General features: G+C 39.7%; 1 protein-coding gene across 2 annotated transcripts; it reads right to left on the reverse strand.

The window, feature by feature from the left end:
* Positions 1-157: 157 nt before the first annotated feature.
* On the reverse strand, positions 158-5,335 carry LOC103443470 (vacuolar protein sorting 38). Of its 2 annotated transcripts, none has more exons than XM_008382330.4 (6): positions 4,866-5,335; positions 3,660-3,866; positions 3,068-3,248; positions 1,755-1,903; positions 1,343-1,570; positions 158-395 (listed from the first exon to the last, which is right to left on the reverse strand). In XM_008382330.4, exons 1-6 carry the CDS (start codon positions 5,043-5,045, stop codon positions 279-281), a joined length of 1,062 nt encoding a protein of 353 aa, XP_008380552.1. In that variant the 5' UTR covers positions 5,046-5,335; the 3' UTR covers positions 158-278. The 2 variants fall into 2 exon arrangements, with proteins under 2 accessions (XP_008380552.1, XP_008380553.1); XM_008382331.4 differs by having other exon boundaries at positions 3,660-3,888; positions 4,866-5,232.
* Between the last annotated feature and the right edge of the window lie 16,960 nt (positions 5,336-22,295).

The raw sequence follows: 22,295 nt of genomic DNA on the forward strand, positions 1-22,295 counted from the left end.
TAACACCACCCAAATCCCCTCAAATTATAACATGTACGTTTACTAATACCAGATCACGACGCGGTGTCACCAATCTACCGAAATTGGGAGAAATTTGGTACACAAGTCCTCGTGATCTGCATTTTTGGTCAGAAATTTGTACTTCCTATTCATATTAAAAATCTGGATTGGTATGAATAAGGGGTGCTCCACTAAAAACTTGCACCAGGGTAAGAATACAAGTACTTCATTTACACAGGAAAGAAAAAAACTTACAGCCAAAACTGGTACTTGAGATCTCACGTATCCATATAATCTACAGATTGAATAGTCCTTACAAGCTCCTTCAAATTAGCAAGGACATTGCGTGGCCCTAAGCTCTTAACGCCAATGTAATTTAAAAGCTGCTCTAAATCCTACACCAGCACAAAAGCAACGCTACGGTCAATATAGTACAGCGTGACAATCTTAATGGGTTAAGAGAGTAAATAAAGCAAAGCAAAGCAAAACAAAAAGAATCCTCCATTCACTAACAAAATCAGAAGAAAACAGAACCTACAGGTCAAGAGAACATACAAATGTGCTGAAAGTAGAGTCCCAGATACGAGTGGGTTAAGAGAAGAAAGACCAAGTACAGAAGGACATGACATAAGAACACCATACTATATTAAGAGTTTACACGTCTTAAAAAAGATTCACGTTAATCGGTTTTTATAAATTAGAATTAGAATGTAAGCAGAAATGATTAATTTACTTATTGAGCTATATATAAAATGATGTCATGTTATTTATTAGAATCTAATGTGTTGTTCGAGTATATATCCTGGCAATTTAGGTAATTTGTCAGTATGAGATTTTCCTATATAAATAGCCTTTCCGTAAATGGGTTTCATACAACGTAGTCATTACTGATAATGATGGAGAATATTGATTTAACCAAAAAAACCAAAAGAAAAAAAACGACTTATTCTAGTTATTCTCCTTTTCTCTATAGGAATTGTTAGTGGAGCTCCAAAATAGTCATCATTCACTCTCCTGTGTTGTTTTCACTAGGGAGGAGTGCATGATGAATATTTTGGAGTGCCAATAACATCTCCCACTCTCTCCCTCTCTTATATTTTTTTCCCGTCTCTTCCACCTCTCTCTATTCTTACATTAATTTGGTTCCAGAGCAAGCTTTCTAAATAACTATGTTTACCAAGGTTACCGTCACTGAAAAGCACATTCAAAATGAGAAAACACACACACAAACGCAAACAGAGCAAGGAAATGAAAGATTAACCATATGAAAAATAACAGAAACTACACTAATCTGAACAGGTGGTTATGGACCCCCATGGAAAAGGTATGAACAAGTTTGCACCTTGTTTAATAAGAATACAGCATATGCGGCTCTCGTTGTGTCTTGGCCATCTAAAAAGAGAGGGAACTCCACATGCTTCACATCCGTTGAAACCACTGTATTTGACGACACATCGGATGAAGTAGGCTCTACGGATGGTCCATAATCAATAATATAGGAATGGGAACCACCCAAACGCAATGGATAACGCAACGGAACTTTTAAGTAGGAAGCTATAAGTAAGACAGCCTGCATTCAAAATCAATATAAAGAGAGCATTCTTATTTAAAACAACTGTGGCTAAACAAACAAAACAAATTGCCCACTAAGAAATGCACTTGAATACGCATCTTAGAGTAGAAGCTACCAAATTCATCAGGTATGAATTAGCAACATAATAGTTTATATCAGGCAAAGAAAGAATACTACGCACATGACCGACATATCCCAGGGCTGTTGCAGACTTCTGAACCTCCTTTTTGTCAGTGAAAAAACTCATCATTTTAAAAGGCAGCATTGTCAAATGGAGACCTAAAATTGTCAATGTTCCTTGATTTGCAGGCTTAAATCGAGCAGAATTACCTGTACAATTTGAAGAAGAAACACAAGAAAAATATAATCTGAGTACAGCAGAATACATTACCAAAGGTTATTAGCCTTGACATAAAGAAGATATTAATTATTTCACAATAAATATTCTTCAAAAGAAAATAAAACTGGATATGGATATTCTGATACTGTAGCCAATTAAATCATCAAGAATATATATATGTATATGTGTGTGTGTGTATATATATATAATATGTCTATATATATCAAACAAATAAATAAAAGATTGGCATAGTAAACAAATATGTACACGAAAAGCTTCAAAAGCAAACATCTGCAATGTGGACAGCCCTGTCGTTTGAAAGGTACTATTTTTTTTTTCTTTTCATTAAAAATTTTGGTTCATGAGTTGTAACTTTATCTTTAAGTATACAATAGACATTAGAGGTTACAGTTTAAAGTTTAGCTCTAGGGTGTAGGGCATTAACCCAAACTAATCCTAAACCCTGGATGGAAGGGGAAATAATGCAAATTTTGAATGGCACAAAACATTCCAGTGCTGACATCACTTAAGAAGAAGGCTCAAGTTCCTCACACATAAACACCCCACACACATAGCCTACTTCTAAAACGTGATCCTACATTGGGGGATTGTGCACCATCGACCAGCAAGGGATCCTTCGGATATAGCATAAAGAATTGCCCATATTTTGAATTTGAACAGAGTTCAAGGTCATGCATTGAGAACTCCGAGAAACCAACTGTTAATAAAAAGAAGTGAGGTAGAACAAGTAAGAAAATTTGGGAATAAGGTAACACTACATAACCACACAAATTCCCAACCACTAATCAACAGTTAGATTCAATATCTTCATACTCAGACAACACTGACAAGCTAAACAAGCACTTATACAATTTAGGAACATGGGAAACAAAAATGATATAGTTAGTAATTCAAACGAAAGCCACATCTTATGACAGTTGGGATAGCAAATGTTGCCATAATATCCATAATTTCATGAATGTGGATAGATTAAATAGGAAAGATTTGTAGTGATTGCTTGAACAATTAGCCTTTCCTTTCCTTCCTTTAGCCATATGGGTATTTACTGATTCTACCTCAGTTACTCTTTTTCCGATTGCACAAATTAAACAAGGTATCATAAAACATAAAATAAATATCTCAGTATCATATACCTGATCTACTAGTGTTTGGAAATGACTCAAGTTCCTGTTCTTGTGCAGGACCCATAGTGAACTTTACAGGATATAGCAACGAAACTTGTGATATCATATGTTGTTGTCGCCTTCTTAGCATCTTTTGTAAGCTTTTAAGACGAACATAGCCCTTGTCTCTGGAAAGTAGCTGATTGGACTCCTGTAACAAAAGCGTAAATCAGATTTTCCACCAGACAACATAAATCAATTACTAAAATTCAACAGTAACTTTAAAACATGAAAAGGCGCATTGAGAAGAAAACATAGCATGGCAAATTTTGATTTTTGAAATAGATCATAAAGCAAATTAACATTAAAAGTGATAAAAAGAATCAATCTGATGGCACGAAACTAAAAAAATATACATCAAGCATATGCATGTATATATACAACTACAACTAGTTTACTAATGATTAAATTTTGAATTAAAAAGCGACCCAATCTAAGTCATTAATGGTGCTTTCAACACAGGTTGCTGCTCCAAAAGAATCTAGAGTTTATAATTCATAAACATACAAACTCTCCTTCGCCCAACCACTGTTTGGTACATAATAATCCAAATCACTTTTACCTCCAACCGCTTCCTAGCAACAGATAGAGACGTCCCAGCAACCAATAGCGACCGAAGCTCTATACTAAGCTGCTCCTCTTTCTTTTTTGTATTCTCCACAGCAAGCATAGAATGCCTTGACATGTTTCCCATCACCATTTTTCTCGCTTCCAGTTTCTGCTGCATCTCCTCAAGCTCATTTGATCGTCTCAATGACTCAGCTTCAACCTGCCAACAACAATGCCACCCGCTACCCCGCGGGCTAATCAATTAAGGCCCAATCAATCAAGTAACAACACAATGTGCCAGTGATGAGTCTGATGACTCTGTGCACAGTCAAAATACACTGTCAATTAGTCCTAAATTTTCAAATGCTCCAACTAAAAGGTAATGCACTGTCAGCGGAGGGGCATGAGGAACCTTTTTTATTGCTTTATTTGGTTAGTACATAAAAACAACTGGGTCACTCTATTAAACCTTGACTTAACATTTGAATCAACTAAGCAACATTTCATTATTGTAAATACTGTGCAGTAGAAACCAAAGACAACACTTTTACTTAAGTTCCTAAGAGAAACCATACAAAATATACTGCCGGGTTTAATTTGTTAGACACAAAAAGAGAGAATGACAGCAAATAAGGAAATGATGTAAAATCTCATTTCTTTGATAGTGCGGACTATTCCGTAGTACGGGAAATGAAGAGTCCAGATTGAATTGAGGAAATACTATTTTTGCTTACCTATCTAATGGATATAAAACCGGACTACCCAGTAGTCCGAATTATTGAAGACTCACCCATAAATTTAATGCATTTTTCGTTTCTTACATTCACTCACTCCGCAATCAAAGACGGAAAATTCTTTTATAGAATTAAATTACAAAGTCCACAATTTCTACTTTCAGATCCTAATACCACCAGTTTAGTTGAAACTTGATTAAATCAATCCAAACAAAAAATAATAATAATAATAATAAACCCAGTAACCTAGCTAAAATAATAACCGCCTTGCCATACTTCCACCGGAATAATTCTAACTATTTCCCCTAAGTCTGTTAATCCAGCAACCACAAAAACCCGGTTATATCCATACATCTAAGTGAAGAACTATTTAAACTTCAATTTCTAACTGCACAATAAACAAAATTAAATCTCCATAACCATATTCAACTACATTTTCTCAGAATATCAAAAGCCCGAAAGTTGGGCATCCACTAAAACCCTACCTCAATAAGAAACTCGAGCTTCCGCTGAAGACTCTGCTTCTTCTCCTGAGCTTCGCTAAAAGCAGAAGAAAGACTCCATAACCTCACAATCTCTTGCTCGAATTCCTCCCATTCGATCACCTTCACGTTTTCGAGATCGCTCTTCGTCGACTCTGCAGGCTGGGCTCGGTCTCGTTCCATTAAAAATTGGAGATTGAGTTTCGCTTCGGCTTCGATTTGAGACGAGGCCGGGGGATCGACGTCATCGTCCCAGAATCACCAATTAGGGTTCAGGACACATTTTCTCGGGAAAATGTTTCGAAGGGGGATTTTTTTTCTCGGAAAATTTTGATTAGGATTCGTAGAACAGTTTGAAAGAAGGGATTGTAAAGCAAAAGAATGACAGTTGGAGGGGAGACTGGAAGTTACTAAGGCGAGGATATAAATGTCATTTTAGCAGACCAAACAGATCCTCCATTAGAGAATGCATTGCATCTGGTTGTACCTATGATGCTAGAAAGATCAAAAATTTTAAATCAAATTGCAAACAAAATGATGTGGTTATAAATGATTGGATTATTAATTAACGTGTTTATTTCTTATTGGTGACATATTATTTGGTTTAAAAAATTTAGTCTTCTTAGCATTACACATCTACAATACTTCACTTTGTAAATCTTTATTAAAAAAAATCAAATTGTGTCGCATAGTACTACAGTCTAGTGATATTCCTCTTCCTTTATAAGTGAGAAGTCTTATGTTTTATTCTCGCCAAAGGTTAATTTGAACCATATTATTGCTATGTCATTGTAAGGCTAAGCACACCCCTCTTATTTAGTGTAGATAATATCGTTTGATAAAAAAATTAAAAAAAAATCAAATTGTAGCAATAGTTCTTTAACTTTAATCCAATTGGAACAATGGTTCCTCAACTAAAAATTCATGATCATTGGTTCCTTAACTCATCAAAACGTGCAATTAGGGTCATTTTTCTCAATTCTGTTAGAATTCTGTTAAAATGAGTCATGTTGGAAAGATCATTGCTACAATTAAATTAAAGATGAGAGACCATTACTACAATTGGGTTAAAGTTGAGGGACTATGTGAAATCCCGTTCCTGGATTTCACTGTTATAATCTACGTATTTGTATTATTGAGATTTTATATTATTTTTCGAGATTTTATTTTAATTTGTTTGAATTAAGATTTTAATTAAATTAGTTACGAAGTTTGAAGTTTGGAGATTAATTATTTAAAATCCGTGGACCTTTCGAGGTCACAATTTATATCGTTGAATAGATTTCGAGATCACGAACGTATAGGTGAAAGCCGCTTGCGAGTTCGAGTTTTAACGGCATAGTTACGAATATTTGAAGTTGTGTTAGTAATCTATATATTTTAATTTATTTTAAAACTCCCACATAGTGGGAGAGGGACCAGGGAGAAAGGGGAAATAAAAGGGAACGGACAGAAAAAAAAAAGGGAGAGGAGTGTCTGATTTTGACCCCTTTTTGGGCATTTTCGACCCTTTTGATCCATAAACTTGAACTGCTCATATCTTCTTCATCCGAGCTCCGTTTTGGGTGATTTTGGTGTCCATGGAAAGCTCTTGAAGAGCCCTACGACCCTGTGGTGTTAGATTTCCCATTTTCTGATCCACTTTTCCAGTTCGAGGCAGCAAAGTCCCGTGGGTTTTCGGGCGATTGTGTCATTTTTCCGATGATTCCGGCAACTATTTCCTTCGAGTGAGGTATGAAACTTCATCTACTATTCATAATCTCCAAGTTTATATACTTGGTTTGTGCTTTCGTATTCGTTTTAGAGTTGGGTGTTTAAAGCCCTAGAAACCCGGTTTTCCCCGATGAATTTGGATGGTTTCCGGTTAGAATTTGTTGTTGGCCTAGTTGTGAATAATGTTTCCCTTATTGAGATCTTCATTCTTGTAAAATATGAGAATTTTTAGAAAAAGTCGGATTTTCCGATGTGTGGCATTCGATTTATGAAATGTTGTTGGTTGAGTGTATTTAGATAGGTCCACCACCTGGATATTCTAACAGTTGATGATACTTTAAATTCTTATATTTATATCATTTGTGAATATGGCTTGGTGTTATAAATGTGATTTCTATTGAAATGTGATTTTATATATTTAGCTGTAGACATATGCTTATTAGCATGATTTGGCTTGTGTACTGATGATGGTTGTGATATATGTGAGTTTAATTATCCTTTTAGTAATGTGAATGATGAGTATGATTATTTTCATGACAATGTGATCCTAGAATCCTATTAGAGGTATGTTGTAGCACTTATATGCTTGGGTGACATATTAGTGGTGACCTCGAGAAGTTGATGGTGTAGGCGACTACGTTGTAACTCATAGGGGTTGAGATGATGATAAGTTGAGGTGTTAAGTTTACTGCACCATGTAGTAGTTGTACATTGATGGTCTTGCTTGGTATATCCGCATTGGGGGACCATACGCATTATAGGAGTGATCATGCTTGGTATATCCGCATTGGGTGATCACTACCTACCTGATTATTTTGACCCTGCTTGGTTAATCCGCATTGGGGGTCATTAGTGGTCCTGCTTGGTTAATCCGCATTGGGGGACCATACTATATATGGATCGCGCTTGGTTAACCCGCGTTGGGTAATCCTTATGGCCATGTATGCTTAGGAGTGATCATGCTTGGTTAATCCGCATTGGGTGATCACTTCCTAATAGTTGTAGGGGTGACTCTGCTTGGTTAATCCACATTGGGAGGTCACTACCTACTTGGTTACTTTCTTAAGGGTGGCTCTGCTTGGTTAATCTGCTTGGGGGAGGGGCCACTTATTGTTTGGTTACTTATGTGGGCTTCAGTTGAATTGCGTCCCTCAAACCCTAGTTTTAATGTACATATGAATGATGGTTTTTGAGAATCTTGATGGTTTGAATGGGATAAGTCGTTGGATGTCTGGGTGACCTCTTCGGAGTTGTTAGAGACTTGATTATGTTTTAATATTTACGAACTTATATTTGAGGTTATAAACTATGATCAATGGTCTTTCTTTTTATAGATTATCTCATACTTGTAATTTGGTTCTGTGGAGTGGTCCGGAACCCAGTGTTGTTGGATTCCGTTGAGTGGTTCGGAATCTTTCCTTTTGCTCATTTCCATAAGGTTATCTTAGAATCCTAGATTCGAGTGAATGAGAATTACGCACAATGGATCTTGTGCATACAAATTAAAATTATCATGTTATTATCCATAACTCGAGTAGGGAATTATGTAGAGTTCTTTAATTAAACTCGTGAAATGATGTGCTATCTCGCTGATTGATTAACGTAATTAAATATTAATATTGTGCTTCGTGATTCCCTGATATGTTACAAGCTATGGATAGAGATATAATGTTGGAAGCATAGTGATTGGTATGGTGTAGTGAAATGTGATTTGACTTGTGAATTGGATATGGTTGTGTCATGTGATTGAAATGCCTATTGAATTGCTTGGGAGATGTGAGATCTAGTAATAGACCGATAACCCATTGTGATGGGGATTTGTTGCTCGATATTAGTTCGTTTTGTTGAGTCTTCATGAATTGAGTAACTTGAATCTTGTCTTGTTCCTTTGAGCCGTAGTTATGCTTCTTGGACTTCCGTTCGGTTCTGTTGAATGGTTCGGAACTAAGTTCTGTTTGGATTCCGTTGAGTGATGGTCCGAAATCCCTTATACTCTGCGACTCCGTTGAGTGATGGTCCGGAATAGTATCCTAGTTTGGATTCCGTTGAGTGATGGTCCGGAATCGTATCATTGACTTGTTAGTTCCTTGGATTGATATCAACTTCTGAGATGTAAGCGTCGGCCAAAATGTGTCACTCTAGCCCTGCATTTTGGTATATGATGTGTTGTTGATTGATGTGATTGTGTAATAATGTTGGTTGTGATTTTTGTCATTATAATTAGACTCGTTGACTATTTTGGCTAGAGAATAGCATGGTGATCCATTGATTGTTCTTTGAGATGTTGCATATTATGAAATGGAGAATCATGTGAAATGTAGTGATTTATATGAAGGATGAAGTGGAATATATATGTGTGGGCATAGCATACCTGCGCGCATGACAAAATGATAGTTGTGTATGGCTTATGGTTGATGCGTAGTGTGGTACCCTATGTTTTTTTCACTATAAGTATTTTACGAAAAGATTGAAGTTTGACGAACGTTGAACTACGAATGGCTTGATCCCTATTGAGAGTACGTAGGCAGTCTAACGAAGAGGTTAGATGCAGCCATAAATTGTACGAAAAATGCTATGAAATTTGAATCTTGATTTATGCTTTGTACATATCCCGGAGGCGGGGTATGTTAGATGTACGGGTATTGGTGACATCACGTGTCGATTCTGGACGTATGTTGGGATCGGGGCGTGACAGACTATCGCTACAATTAGGTTAAAATTGAACAACTATCACTCTAATTGAGTTAAAGTTGAGAGACCATGGCTAAAAATTTTCTCATTTGGTTTTCCATATTTGCCCATTGAATCAATCTCACATGCGTGACACGTGACTCACTTGGACAAAAGTTCTAACGCAGTTGACGAAAATGACTATATCTGCACGTTTTGATGAATTAAAAGACTGGTGATTATGGATTTTTAGTTGAATGATCATTACTCCAATTAGGTTAAAGTTGAGGGATTATTGATACAATTTATTCTTACAAAAATCCATTCATTTAGCTATCTGATTATTATCATTATCATTTCATTTTTTTTCAACAACATAGTTGTCTATTTTTCTATGTCACAATTAGATACTAAAACGTCTGCCAATTTGGATTATATTTTGTAAGAATGATCTTTGAATGAAAATTTACAAAGCGAACGACTTAGATGGTCAGAATATTGTATAGTCGACCCAAATGTGTGGTATGGAAGATATTAAATTACTTACTGGTCAGGTAGTTCTAAATATCATTTGTTTTAAAAAAAAAAAAGTTAGACACATCTCGACTTAAATTTTATCTCTTGATTTTTCTTGATTTATTTCATCCAAAATGCCAAAATTGGCATACATGAAAAAATTTAGAAAACTTTAATGAAAAACTCTCGGTACTGTTCACTTTAACGAAAATTACATTTTTACATTAAAAAGTAAATCCTGGTACAATTCATCTTACTTTTTATTTTATCTTTTATCGTTAAAACTCAAAGTTTTCAAGTTCTTTTAATCAGTTTTCTTAAAAATTTAAGGTCTAAAAGTTACTTTTCTCGGCATATGTTAATTAACAAATGTCATTTATATATTTTTAGCAAAAATAGTCAACCCCTCTTGATATGAAGATCTATCAACAATGGCCTTCTGTTCGAACATTGAAAACAATTAAAAACTCAAAGAGTCGAGTACGCTGGCTATTTCTCTGCACATTTTTGTTATTTTTCTTTTCTTTTTTTATAGTTATTTTTTAATTTTATTTGGATTTTTTTTTTCAAATATTTGGAGTCAACTGTGTAAAGTTAATGAACATGTGTCAAATTTTTAAGAATGTCACCAAGAGGCCACATGCACGAATAGGTGCAGATTTTTTGAACTCTATTTTTCATGCTACATTTGTACCAACCTTCTAATATAAGTAGAGCCCAATAATACAAGTACGTCACACAGGTGCTACAAATTTAGGACATTGTAGAAATTTGGAAGCTCTAGTGTTGGATGAATTCAATAATCGAATAAATAATGAGCTAATTACGTCTTTCAATTGAATGAGCTAACTATCAAGCCTACGTGGCGCGCTGGTCGAGTAACTAATGAGCTATTTACATCATTCGGTTGAATGCGGGGCGTACCAACTCGGCGACCGAGCTCTGTCAGTGAGTGAATGAATGCGGTGGTGGTGGTGTCGAATGCGCTGCTGACTTTTGCGTCTTGCGATTGCAGCTGTAGACATCGAAATTTCGGTAAAATAAATGTTGATCAAAAATTAAAATTTCAATGTTTATGTGTCACATAAATTTTACACATAGCATGTGACTAAACGAAAAATCAAAATAAATCGGAAAAGTCATCAAACAGGACACGTGTCAACACCTGGCAGAGATGATTTATTCCATCTAATTATTTAAATCCAAAAAAATCAAGTTTTGGAATTCTATAAATAGAAGGCCAAGGCATTCATTTGAAGAACACCAATTCATAACCAATTCACTTCATATCAAAACCTTGAAGCTTTGAAACTCAAAAGCTCCCAAGCAAATCCCGAAGGATCAAGAGAGCTCTCTTCGTTCTTCGTCAAATCCTCATTCAAGATCAAGCCCCAACGGCCCTTGAAGAACTTCCACTGATTCAAGATCAAGCCCCGACGGCCCTTGAAGAAAGTGTTCATCGTTCATCATTTGTTCATCCCTAGATCAAGCCCCGACGGCCCTTTGGATCCACGACGTCAACAAATCTGCACAACTGTTTATCCCAAGATCAAGCCCCGACGGCCCTTTGGATCAACAACATCAAATCTACCCATTGCAAAGATAGAATCAGAGGCTAAATTTGTAGAAGAGATTGTAACCCCTAAATCATCAATACAAATATTATTTTGTACACGTGTTTCTTGTCTCGTTCATCGCAGGAAAATCCCGTGTTCACAAATTTGGCACGCCCAGTGGGACCATCTCTACCTCTCATCTCTATCTTTGAATCCGCAAAAAGCACAAATGACATCAAAGAAGGCTCAAGTTGTTCTCGCGGCCAATGCAAGGAACAAGAACGTTATCACCGTAGGCGGTGTCACTTCGGGCATCATAACTCGAAGCAAGGCAAGAGCTCTTTCTGCCGCATCTTCCACCTCTGCATCAACTCTGCCAAGGGAACAAAACCACCCAAGGCACGAGCCTTTAATCACCTTAGCCTCACTAAGGGCACCAAGGGGGGAAAGCCCAAGGAAATACTCCGAATCCATGCTCTCCGATGCCGATTCAAGCGACAGTTTAGCCATGCAAGTCATGACCATTGGAGCAACTTCAATCGATGAGCAGCTGGCTCAAATGAATGAAGCAATCGCAAGGCTAACCCGAACTGTGGAAGAAAAAGACTTGCAGATTGCAGCACTAGTCAACCGACTGGAGGTGCAGGACGGCGATAAACCCGACCCAGAGGATGATCCACTAAAGGGAGGAGCTGGTGGAGACGAAGAACCCCCGATGAAGAAAATCGATGGGAAGCCGGAGCCAGACCAAGCAGCGGCACTCATGGGATCTCTTTCTATCCAGCAGCTGCAGGAGATGATCACCAACACTATCAAGGCACAGTACGAAGGGAGCTCACATACCTCCTTGTTCTACTCGAAGCCCTACTCCAAGAAGATTGATGCCCTAAAGATGCCAAGGGGTTATCAACCACCAAAGTTCATGCAGTTTGATGGAAAAGGAAACCCGAAGCAGCACGTTGCCCATTTTGTTGAAACTTGCAACAACGCAGGGACCGAAGGGGACTACCTTACCAAGCAGTTTGTGCGCTCGCTAAAAGGAAACGCCTTTGAGTGGTACACGGACCTAGAGCCCGAGTCCATCAGCAGCTGGGAGCAATTAGAGCGGGAATTCCTCAATCGCTTCTACAGCACCCGGCGCACTGTGAGCATGCTAGAGCTAACGAGCACAAAGCAGTGGAAGGACGAGCCAGTCATTGACTACATCAACAGATGGCGCACTCTAAGCCTCGACTGTAAAGACAGGCTCTCGGAAACCTCTTCAATCGAGATGTGCATCCAAGGCATGCAATGGGGTTTGCAATACATCCTTCAAGGCATTAAACCACGGACCTTCGAGGAATTGGCCACCCGCGCCCATGACATGGAGTTGAGCATCGCCCATCATGGGAAGAAGGAACCAATTGCCAACTACAAGAACGACAAAGTTCTTGAGACAAAGGTGGAGAAGGCTACGTGGAAATCCACCAAAGAAGCAATGACAGTCAACACAGCTCCCGTCAAAATCTCCACACGAGGCAAGGCGATTCAAACCAAAGCTTTTCGTGATCAAGAGATGCGTAGACGCACTTTGAAGGAGCTTGAGGAGAAGATTTATCCATTCCCCGACTCTGATGTAGTTGCCATGCTTGATGACCTGTTGGACAAGAAGGTGATCAGTTTGCCTGAGTGCAGACGGCCGGAAGAGATGAATCGTACCGACAACCCAAGATACTGTAAATTCCACCGCTTCATCAGTCATCCAACGGAAAAGTGCTTCGTACTGAAAGATCTCATCCTGAAGCTAGCACAGCAAGGGGAAATCGAGCTTGACCTCGAAGACACGGTGGCGGCACACACTACTACTATCGTGTTTGAATCACTCGATCCTGTGCATCTCCGAAGCATGCATGATCATTCCCGTCAATGTTCAAGTCACATGGCACCTCCTACACAACCATCACCGGGGGCAAGCAACCAAGATGCATCTACTGGTGATAAGAAATGGCGGACATCGGTGACCTACAAAAAAACGAGGAAGCCAAGACCACAAGCCACAAGGCCAAAAGAGGAGCCTAAACCCGCCCCTCGAACTTCAGTCTTCGAAAGACTGAATTATTCAAAACCTAGAATTGCAGCACTTGATCGCATCAGTGGTCGAGACCAAACTTCTGTCTTCAAAAGGCTTGAGACGCCAACACCGCAAAGATCAGTCTTTGAAAGGTTATCAAAGCCCAAGAAACAAAGCGGCACGGCTAGCTCTCCTCCTCGTCAATCAGCTTTGGAAAGACTTGAAGACAACATGAAGTTTTCTGGAAATAGGGAAACAAGGTCAAAGGAAGAAAAGCTCGACAGGCTGGTAGAAAAAGGCGATATTCGAAGCTCGATTCCTTCAAGGATGAAGCGCCAAGCAACTTTGGAAGTCGACACAAAAGGACCACTGAAGGTAAGAAGGCGCACCATCATCTGCACCGGCCAATCTTCACGGCAACAAACCCAAGAGGACCGCACTGAAGAGAAGGCCCAAGAAGACAAAGAAGACGAAATCCTGGAAGAAGACGTCACTTCCGGCTCTGTCAACTCAAAATCTTCACCTCAATCACTGGGGGCATGTTCCAAAAACATGCCAGTCAAGCCGAGTGAAGTTGAAGGATGGACTTATGTCACTCCAAAGAAACTGCACAAGAAGCATATGTCTTCTCCACAAGTTCACCAATGGGAAAGGGGGCAAAGTAGCTCTTGTTCACCTCCAGAACAATGTGAAAGTGTTGGAGATAATGAAACTTTGACACGAAGATCATCCGTCCCCATCACGATGCGTGACATCTTCCCAGAAGACTTTTTCAACTACTCAGTCAAGGCTCCTTGCTATGAAGATTGCGAGGAACGACTCTCTCAGATAGCTTGACGAACCAAAACTGCATGAACGCAAGCTCCTTGTCTGTAAGAGCCTAAACTGCAAGACACAAAGGCTCCTCGCCTGCACGAGCCTAAACTGCATGGCACAACGCTCCTGGTCTGCACGAGCATAAAAGGCAACACCAACCGCTCCTGGTCTGCACGAGCATAAAAGGCAACACCAAAGCTCCTGGCCCGCAAGAGCATAAACTATGTACGGCAAAATCATCATCAAAATCATCAAAAAAAAAAAGCATTTGAACTACGTTTGACTTGATCTTTTCCTTGGAAGGGTACGTAGGCAGCTCGAACATTAAATTTCGAGTCCAGTCACATCAAAAATAAAATAAAAAAATGTTTTATTAATGAAAGTCAATTTCATTACATGTAAGAAAAAAAAAATAATAATAATAATAAAATAAAAAAATAAAAAAATGAAAAGATAAATAAGTGTTTCTTTAATAAAGGTCAATTTTATTACAAATTTATTTTTAAAAAAAAAAAAAAATTGCAATTTTCTTTGTACGCAATTAAATTACAGTTTCTTCGAAAAAAAAAAATATATATATATATATATATAGACTCCTTTTATATATATGACCTCTATCCAGCCGTCCCATCAAAAGGAGGTCATCCAAACCCAAGTGGCAGTGACCAGGCCCAAGTCTATTGTCCAAAAAAAAAAACAGCTCCAAGAAGAAAACCAAGTCCACCAGCCACAAATCCGGCCCAGCTCTCAAAGCCCATCTCCACTGGGATCTCTTCTCAGCTCTCAGCTAACTCTCATCTCCCGCACTCTCTCGGATCTCCCTCTCTCGCCGATGAGGTTCCCCTTCCAGCACCACCAGGTTCCGGGATTCGGAGCTGTCATCGGAGTTCCGTCTTCCGCCGCTGCGGCTGCGAAGCAGGTGCTCTATTTGGACTCGGTTTTCAGAGCCGGCGCGATGAAGAATCCCCAGTTTTATCCACGCATGAGATTCGATCACCCCAACTTCCACCAGCCCGATTTCCACGCTGCCGGCGGCGCCCAGAGCGACTCGGACTCATCCTCGGTGGTCGATCTGAACCAGAACGTTCTTGATCTGCGCGGCGACCCTCCCCATGACCAGGATAAGTCTGTTCAGATCCAATGAGGCTTTGCCTGCGCCCTCGACCTGGTCACTCATATCAGAGCCAAATATGGCAACTACTTCGGCGTCACTGTTGCTGGTTATCCGGAGGCTCACACAGACGCCATTGTCGCCGATGGCTTCGCCTCTCCAGAAGCATATCAGAATGATCTCGTTTATTTGAAGAGAAAGGTTGATGCCTGAGCCGATTTCATAGTCACTCAGTTGTTCTACGACACTAATATTTTCATCAAATTCTTTGAGTTTGAAGCTGAAAAATGGGCTTGTGGGCAGTTGGACTGTCGGTAAAGTCAGGGTCGATCCGCTTACAGTTGCAGCTTCAGTTACCACAGCAGAGAAGCCGTCCACGGTTCCGGAGATTGTGCTGGCAACCTATCAAAAAAAAAAAGAAAAAAGAATTCGATGCCAGAAGCTGCTGGAGCGGTTGCGGCTGCAGCCGTAGCTGATCAAATGCTTGGACCAAAGTAAGATAAACATTTGGCAATTGTCCTAGTTGGTTTGCCTGCTCGTGGAAAAACTTTTACAGCAGCTAAGCTTACAAGGTACCTCCGCCATGGTTGCCGCCTTTGAATGAGATTGACAAAACCAAAGTTTGACAATCCACACCCAAAGGCCTTCTCTCCGTCCGTAACAAACAACAACGACGAAGAACTTCAATAAACCGCCGTCAAACGACTAGCCGGTAGTGAAGCTCAATGCCTTGCATTCTACCTCAAGCTCCAGCTGCTTCTGCATCTCCGCCATGGCTGCTGTTATTTTTAATGTGATTGACAAAACCAAAGTTTGTCAACTTACACTCAAAGGCCTTCTCTCCGTCCGTAACAAACAACAACGACGAAGAACTTCAATAAACCGCCGTCAAACGACTAGCCGGTAGTGAAGCTCAATGCCTTGCATTCTACCTCAAGCTCCAGCTGCTTCTGCATCTCCGCCATGGCTGCTGTTATTTTTAATGTGATTGACAAAACCAAAGTTTGTCAACTCACACTCAAAGGCCTTCTCTCCGTCCGTGACAGACAACAACGAAGAACTTCAATAAACCGCCGTCAAACGACTAGCCGGTCATGAAGCCTCGACTGCAGCTCACCGTCCGTCGAGTTCCATCCCTATAAAGCACCATATATAAAGAGAAAAAAAAAAAAAAAAAAAAAAAAAGGTTTTCAAATGGTGACCAGCCACCGAAAGCAAAGAAAGAAAGTGATTGACAGATTGACAGGCATCATCCAAAAGGAAAGGATAAAAAAAAAAAAAGAAGAAAAAAACAAGAAAGGCAGGTCATAGTGTATGCTATTATTAGCAATTATGAAAAAGGGAAATAGATGATGGAGACATGAATAATTGAAAGGAAGAAAGCATGGGGAAGACGACGAATTTCCGTCTAAAAATAGGGAGTAAAAGAATAGTGCGCATCAAGTACCATCTAAATAAAACTAAAAAAAAAAAAAAAAAAAAAAAAAAAGGAGTAACACATCTTAGTCAGATATATGTTTTAGCACAACATACTGAATAAAGTAAAGCATGTCCATTGATATCTTCAAAAAAAAAAAAAAAAAAAAAATTACAAGTATGTTGAAAAAAAAAAAAAAAAAAAAAAAATGAAGTCAAATCAAATTTACAGGAAGGGATCTTCAAGGATGATCAGGTGGCACCTCATCACTCGGCGGAGCTCCAGAAAGACGAAGCACCAAAGATTGATTATCCGGAGCTTCAACACTTGGTGAAGCGCCAGGGGACGAAGGCAGAAGTTGCCGCTGGAGTAACGTCACAAACCTCTGATGATCACTCTGAATCCGAACTTCAGACTCCTGCAATTGGTCAAGCTTCCTCTTCATGCTTGTTGAGTAATTAGTTGCAAGCATGTGCAACTCTTTATTCTCGTGCCTAAGCACCCTGACCTCTTGCCGAAGACTGGCCACCTCAGCCATCAACGACTCAACCTGACGAGATCGAGCAAGAAGGCGTTGGCCCATGTTTGAAACTGAACCTGCACATCGGACGCTGTAGGCCAGAGAGTCCTGAACAGCCAGTTCGTCGGACCGCCTGGAAAGCATCCTAGTGTCTCTAGGAGTGAGAAGATTTCTGGCCACCACCGAAGCAGTTGTATCGTTCATCATCATAGAATCCCCAACTGTAAGAGGACCATTGGGAGATACGAAGGACGGCTGCCAAATGTTGTTTGAAGAAGATATGTCACTATCTTCCCCGACATTCAAGTTAAGACGACGGTCAGAAGGGCAAGACATTTTTGAAGGTGTGAAGAAAAAGAAGAGGTCGGACAAGTCAAGTTCTTAGAAGTGCAAGTAGGGAGCTTCTACAGGCAAAAAAATTCAAGTGTGCTTTGGAAAGTGATGCGTGCCTCTCTTTTAAAATCATCACTTTCAGAAATCGAAGAGGCGAGTTCAGAAATCGAAGAGGCAAGCTCAGAGATCGAAGAGACGTCTGCTTTCTCAAAAGCTGGGCTGCTCAGAAACCACGGGCCGATCTCAGATTTCGAAGAGGCGCCAGTCTTTTTCAGCCTCGTCAGCACCTATCACATGCGCACTCAGCTTTGCGAAAAGCACGGATAATTTGTCGAAGCGCCAATCTCAGATATCGAAGAGGCGCCAGTCTTTTTCAGCCTCGTCAGCACCTGTCACATGCACACTTAGCTTTGCGGAAATTACGGGCAATTTGTCGAAGATTTCTGATAAAGAAGAAAGCGCGTAGAGCCATAATGATCAATCACTCAATGGTTGCCAACACGAGTGAAAGAATAGTACCTCTACAGGTATTAAAGAACTTCCTATAACTGTCCACCTTCACCGTCCATAGCAAGGCAGACCTGCAAAAATGCCTAACCCTTCCTCATTTTCGAGAGTACACTCTCAGCAGAGCCTCTCGAAATACCCCGTTTTCTTCATCTCCTGGAATACCTCTGCAAACAAATGACACCCAAAGCAAAAGTATCTCATATCACCAGGGTAGAAAGCAAGAGTATCTCATATCATGCTTTCTCCCTGTCCTTTCCTTTGTCCTTGTTCTTACCTGCAAAGACAAGGATAAAGAAAGCAATATGTCGGAACCTCCACTCAAACTCCGGGCAAGGAACCGACTATCGGGAACCTTTGCCCGGTTGCTTACCTGGCTTTACTCTTGAGTACTCGTCTTCAGTTGCTGATGTACTTCCGAAGAAGATGCCATATTTTCCCGGAGAACAGATAAGGCAAGTGAAAATGATACCTTGAAGCATGTGGAGACAACGTGCTGATTTCCTTCAAGATCAAGTCTCCCCTTCCTTGCACAATCAACCGACCCAGCAGAAGGAGTCTGAGTTGAATCCAAGAGCTCGAGAAGTTTCAACAAACATATTGGCGGCACCATCGTCGAAGAACAAAGCCTCGCTGTGCAACGCTGTCAAATCGCCACCACTTCTTCGAAAGCAAGAGTATTTCATATCATGCTTTCTCCCTATCATTTTCTTTGTCCTTGTTTTTTACCTGCGGGACAAGAAAAAAGAAAGCAATCAGACAGCACTTGGTATCAAACTTCCGATCTGGAATCAACTGCTTGGAACCCTTCCCTGATTGCTTACCTAGCACTGCTCTCGAAATATCCATTGTTTCAACATCTTATGCTTCTAGAGAAAATACCACATCTGCCTGAAGAACAGATAAGGCAAGGGAAAATGATACATTGAAGCATGTAGAGACAAGCATAACAAAACACGAGTCGATTCATCCGTTACTTCTCCAAAATCAAAAGTATCTCATATCATTAGGGTTGCAATCACTCTGGGTTTGGCGGACCTGTTTTGACCCTCAAATTCTTGGGTCGACCCGCTAGATGTGGTGAGCTACAAGTGCCGATTTACCACTCTTGAATCAAATCCTTAAAGATTAAGTCACCAACTGGAAGAAGCGCCCATCACTCTTGAAGATCATACCGTTGACCAAACTGCTCAGGTGTGAATTGGAAAGATTGAACAAAGCAACAAGTCGTCACTTTCACCTCGTGCCTGCTTGCAATATGTTCGAGTCAACCTTCAAGAATCAAGCCTCAACGGCCCTTGAAGAAGTTTCCAGCCAAATTCAAGATCAAGCCTCGACGGCCCTTGAGGAAATCACAAGTCCGATTCAAGATTAAGTGTCTACCACCCTTAAATCAAACCTAGTTCAAGAATAACCTGTGGAAAGTCAACAATTGGAGGAAACCAAAAAAGTCATCCGAACCAGTTCAAGATCAAAGCTGTGGAAAGTCAATAAGCGCAACAAAATACGTGCCGATTCACCCACTACCAAACCAAAAGATCATCTACCACATGAAGCTCCTTGTGGTCCAATTTCAACCTTCAAGATCAAGCCTCAACGGCCTTTGAAGAAATTTCAAACGAAAGTTCAAGAACAAGCCTCAACGGCCCTTGAAAAAAATCACCAACCCAGTTCAAGATCAAGCATCAACGGCCCTTGGATCAACATCTACAATAAGGGACTTCAAAACGCATCTTCTACACGTGACAAGCACATGTATACGACGCGCCTTGAAGTGGGGGCATTTGTAGACATCGAAATTTCGGTAAAATAAATGTTGATCAAAAATTAAAATTTCAATGTTTATGTGTCACATAAATTTTACACATAGCATGTGACTAAACGAAAAATCAAAATAAATCGGAAAAGTCATCAAACAGGACACGTGTCAACACCTGGCAGAGATGATTTATTCCATCTAATTATTTAAATCCAAAAAAATCAAGTTTTGGAATTCTATAAATAGAAGGCCAAGGCATTCATTTGAAGAACACCAATTCATAACCAATTCACTTCATATCAAAACCTTGAAGCTTTGAAACTCAAAAGCTCCCAAGCAAATCCCGAAGGATCAAGAGAGCTCTCTTCGTTCTTCGTCAAATCCTCATTCAAGATCAAGCCCCAACGGCCCTTGAAGAACTTCCACTGATTCAAGATCAAGCCCCGACGGCCCTTGAAGAAAGTGTTCATCGTTCATCATTTGTTCATCCCTAGATCAAGCCCCGACGGCCCTTTGGATCCACGACGTCAACAAATATGCACAACTGTTTATCCCAAGATCAAGCCCCGACGGCCCTTTGGATCAACAACATCAAATCTACCCATTGCAAAGATAGAATCAGAGGCTAAATTTGTAGAAGAGATTGTAACCCCTAAATCATCAATACAAATATTATTTTGTACACGTGTTTCTTGTCTCGTTCATCGCAGGAAAATCCCGTGTTCACAGCAGCTAAGAAAGGAACCCATCTCGGCCTCTGGGTTTTAGAGCCTGAAGACAAGGCTACTACTTCTCTTCGAAGTTCATGAATCATTGGTGCCAGGCTCGGTCTCTATAATTATATTTGTGCAAATATAAGTACGCCGAACAAGTACCAGACTGTATGGACACAAATACTAAAAAAGATAAGTGTCTTGATTGTAAATGTGGTTCTGTCGTCTGAATGCTGAACTCTAAAATGCACTCGTGAATTTCCAATCATAAAATAAACTCGAATTTCTATGTGCCGAGTGATATAACACCTCACTTCACTGAGAAGGAAAATGAGGTGACCTCTTTCAATAAGGATTCAAAGACTCTTTAACCAGCTAAACTCGAAGCATTGCTGTTCAAACTAACTGAAGGTACTTCTCGGTCGCCTGATTTTACGGCTCCAATGTTGTTAAGACTAACCGAAGGTGTCGCCGGTTGTCAAACATAGTGTTGTTAAAACTAATTGAGGTGTGCTCGACGAGGTTAGAACGGTTAGTGTTTTCTTAAGAGAAATTTCACGTAGAGCCAGGGTCTGCACATGGCAAATTTGTTTATGTGTTTGGAGAGAACTTTCCATGTTGCACGACCTCTTGTGTTTATAGTGACTGTGTGCTTTAGTAGCCAACCCGTGTAGTTCCAGTCGAAAGCATAACACTTTTCCTGAGATAGTTATCACAAAAGCCTTTGTCATCATCTCGATATCTGGGAAGGGTTGGCAATTGTACTTTCCTTCTATTCAGACTAGATACACTAGTCACTTGATAAGGCTCGTATTTAGATTTGTTGTTAACTTCAAATTTCCATGCACCATGTGCCAGATCTTATCACCCATTCGGACACGCCAGACCTTGATATCCACTGAACACCAGGGTAGGCACGTGTTGGCCGACACCCGAAGGTGACGAAGCCATATTAGGATGCATGAGAAATAATAAATATAAACAATACTTATAAATTTGAATACAATGATTATGCAATTATAGAATGTGTTCAGAGCATACAACTAATCCTAAACACTAAAAAGGAATAATATAAAATTGAATGAACAAAGAGATGGGTCTTACACCGAGAGGACTCGAAAATGTCGATGCGGGAGTGCCTTGACACCAGGATTGCACGTCTCGATTCTAAGTCCTGAGGGAGCGCAAAACAAAACATGAGTGGACCAAATTTATATATAAGTAATACTGAAACAGTTATTCAACAACGTACTAACCCCCAAAGTTTATGAAAACTCAATAGTATAATATGTAATAGGTTTTCCGAAAACCCTAGCATGCTATAAAACCTTTCATAAAACATATATCATATATAGTGTGCTAAATAATGGTATCATAATTGCTCGAAGGCAGGACATACGCCCGTAGGCAGAAGCAGATCATTCACCCGTAGGCAGGACATTCGCCCGTAGGCAAGACATTGAATAACTACTAAATAATCACATAAAAATATTAAAATAATATATATAGATATCTATCTATCTCAAATCAGAGATCAGTAACTAAAACGTTATATTGTAAAACCACATTCATAAGTAGGTATATGGTCATCAATCATATATACCACAAAGAACGTAAAGTCGATAAAGCATGATAATATAACATAAGGTGTAAATCTAATTTACTCATAAACGTTTCATAAGACGTAACCATTAAATCATCTTTTCATGTATGCATTACTAATAGTAAAATATGCATTTTAGAAGGGATCCC

Source organism: Malus domestica, chromosome 04 (genome assembly GCF_042453785.1).
Source record: "Malus domestica chromosome 04, GDT2T_hap1".
NCBI classification, from domain to species: domain Eukaryota; kingdom Viridiplantae; phylum Streptophyta; class Magnoliopsida; order Rosales; family Rosaceae; genus Malus; species Malus domestica.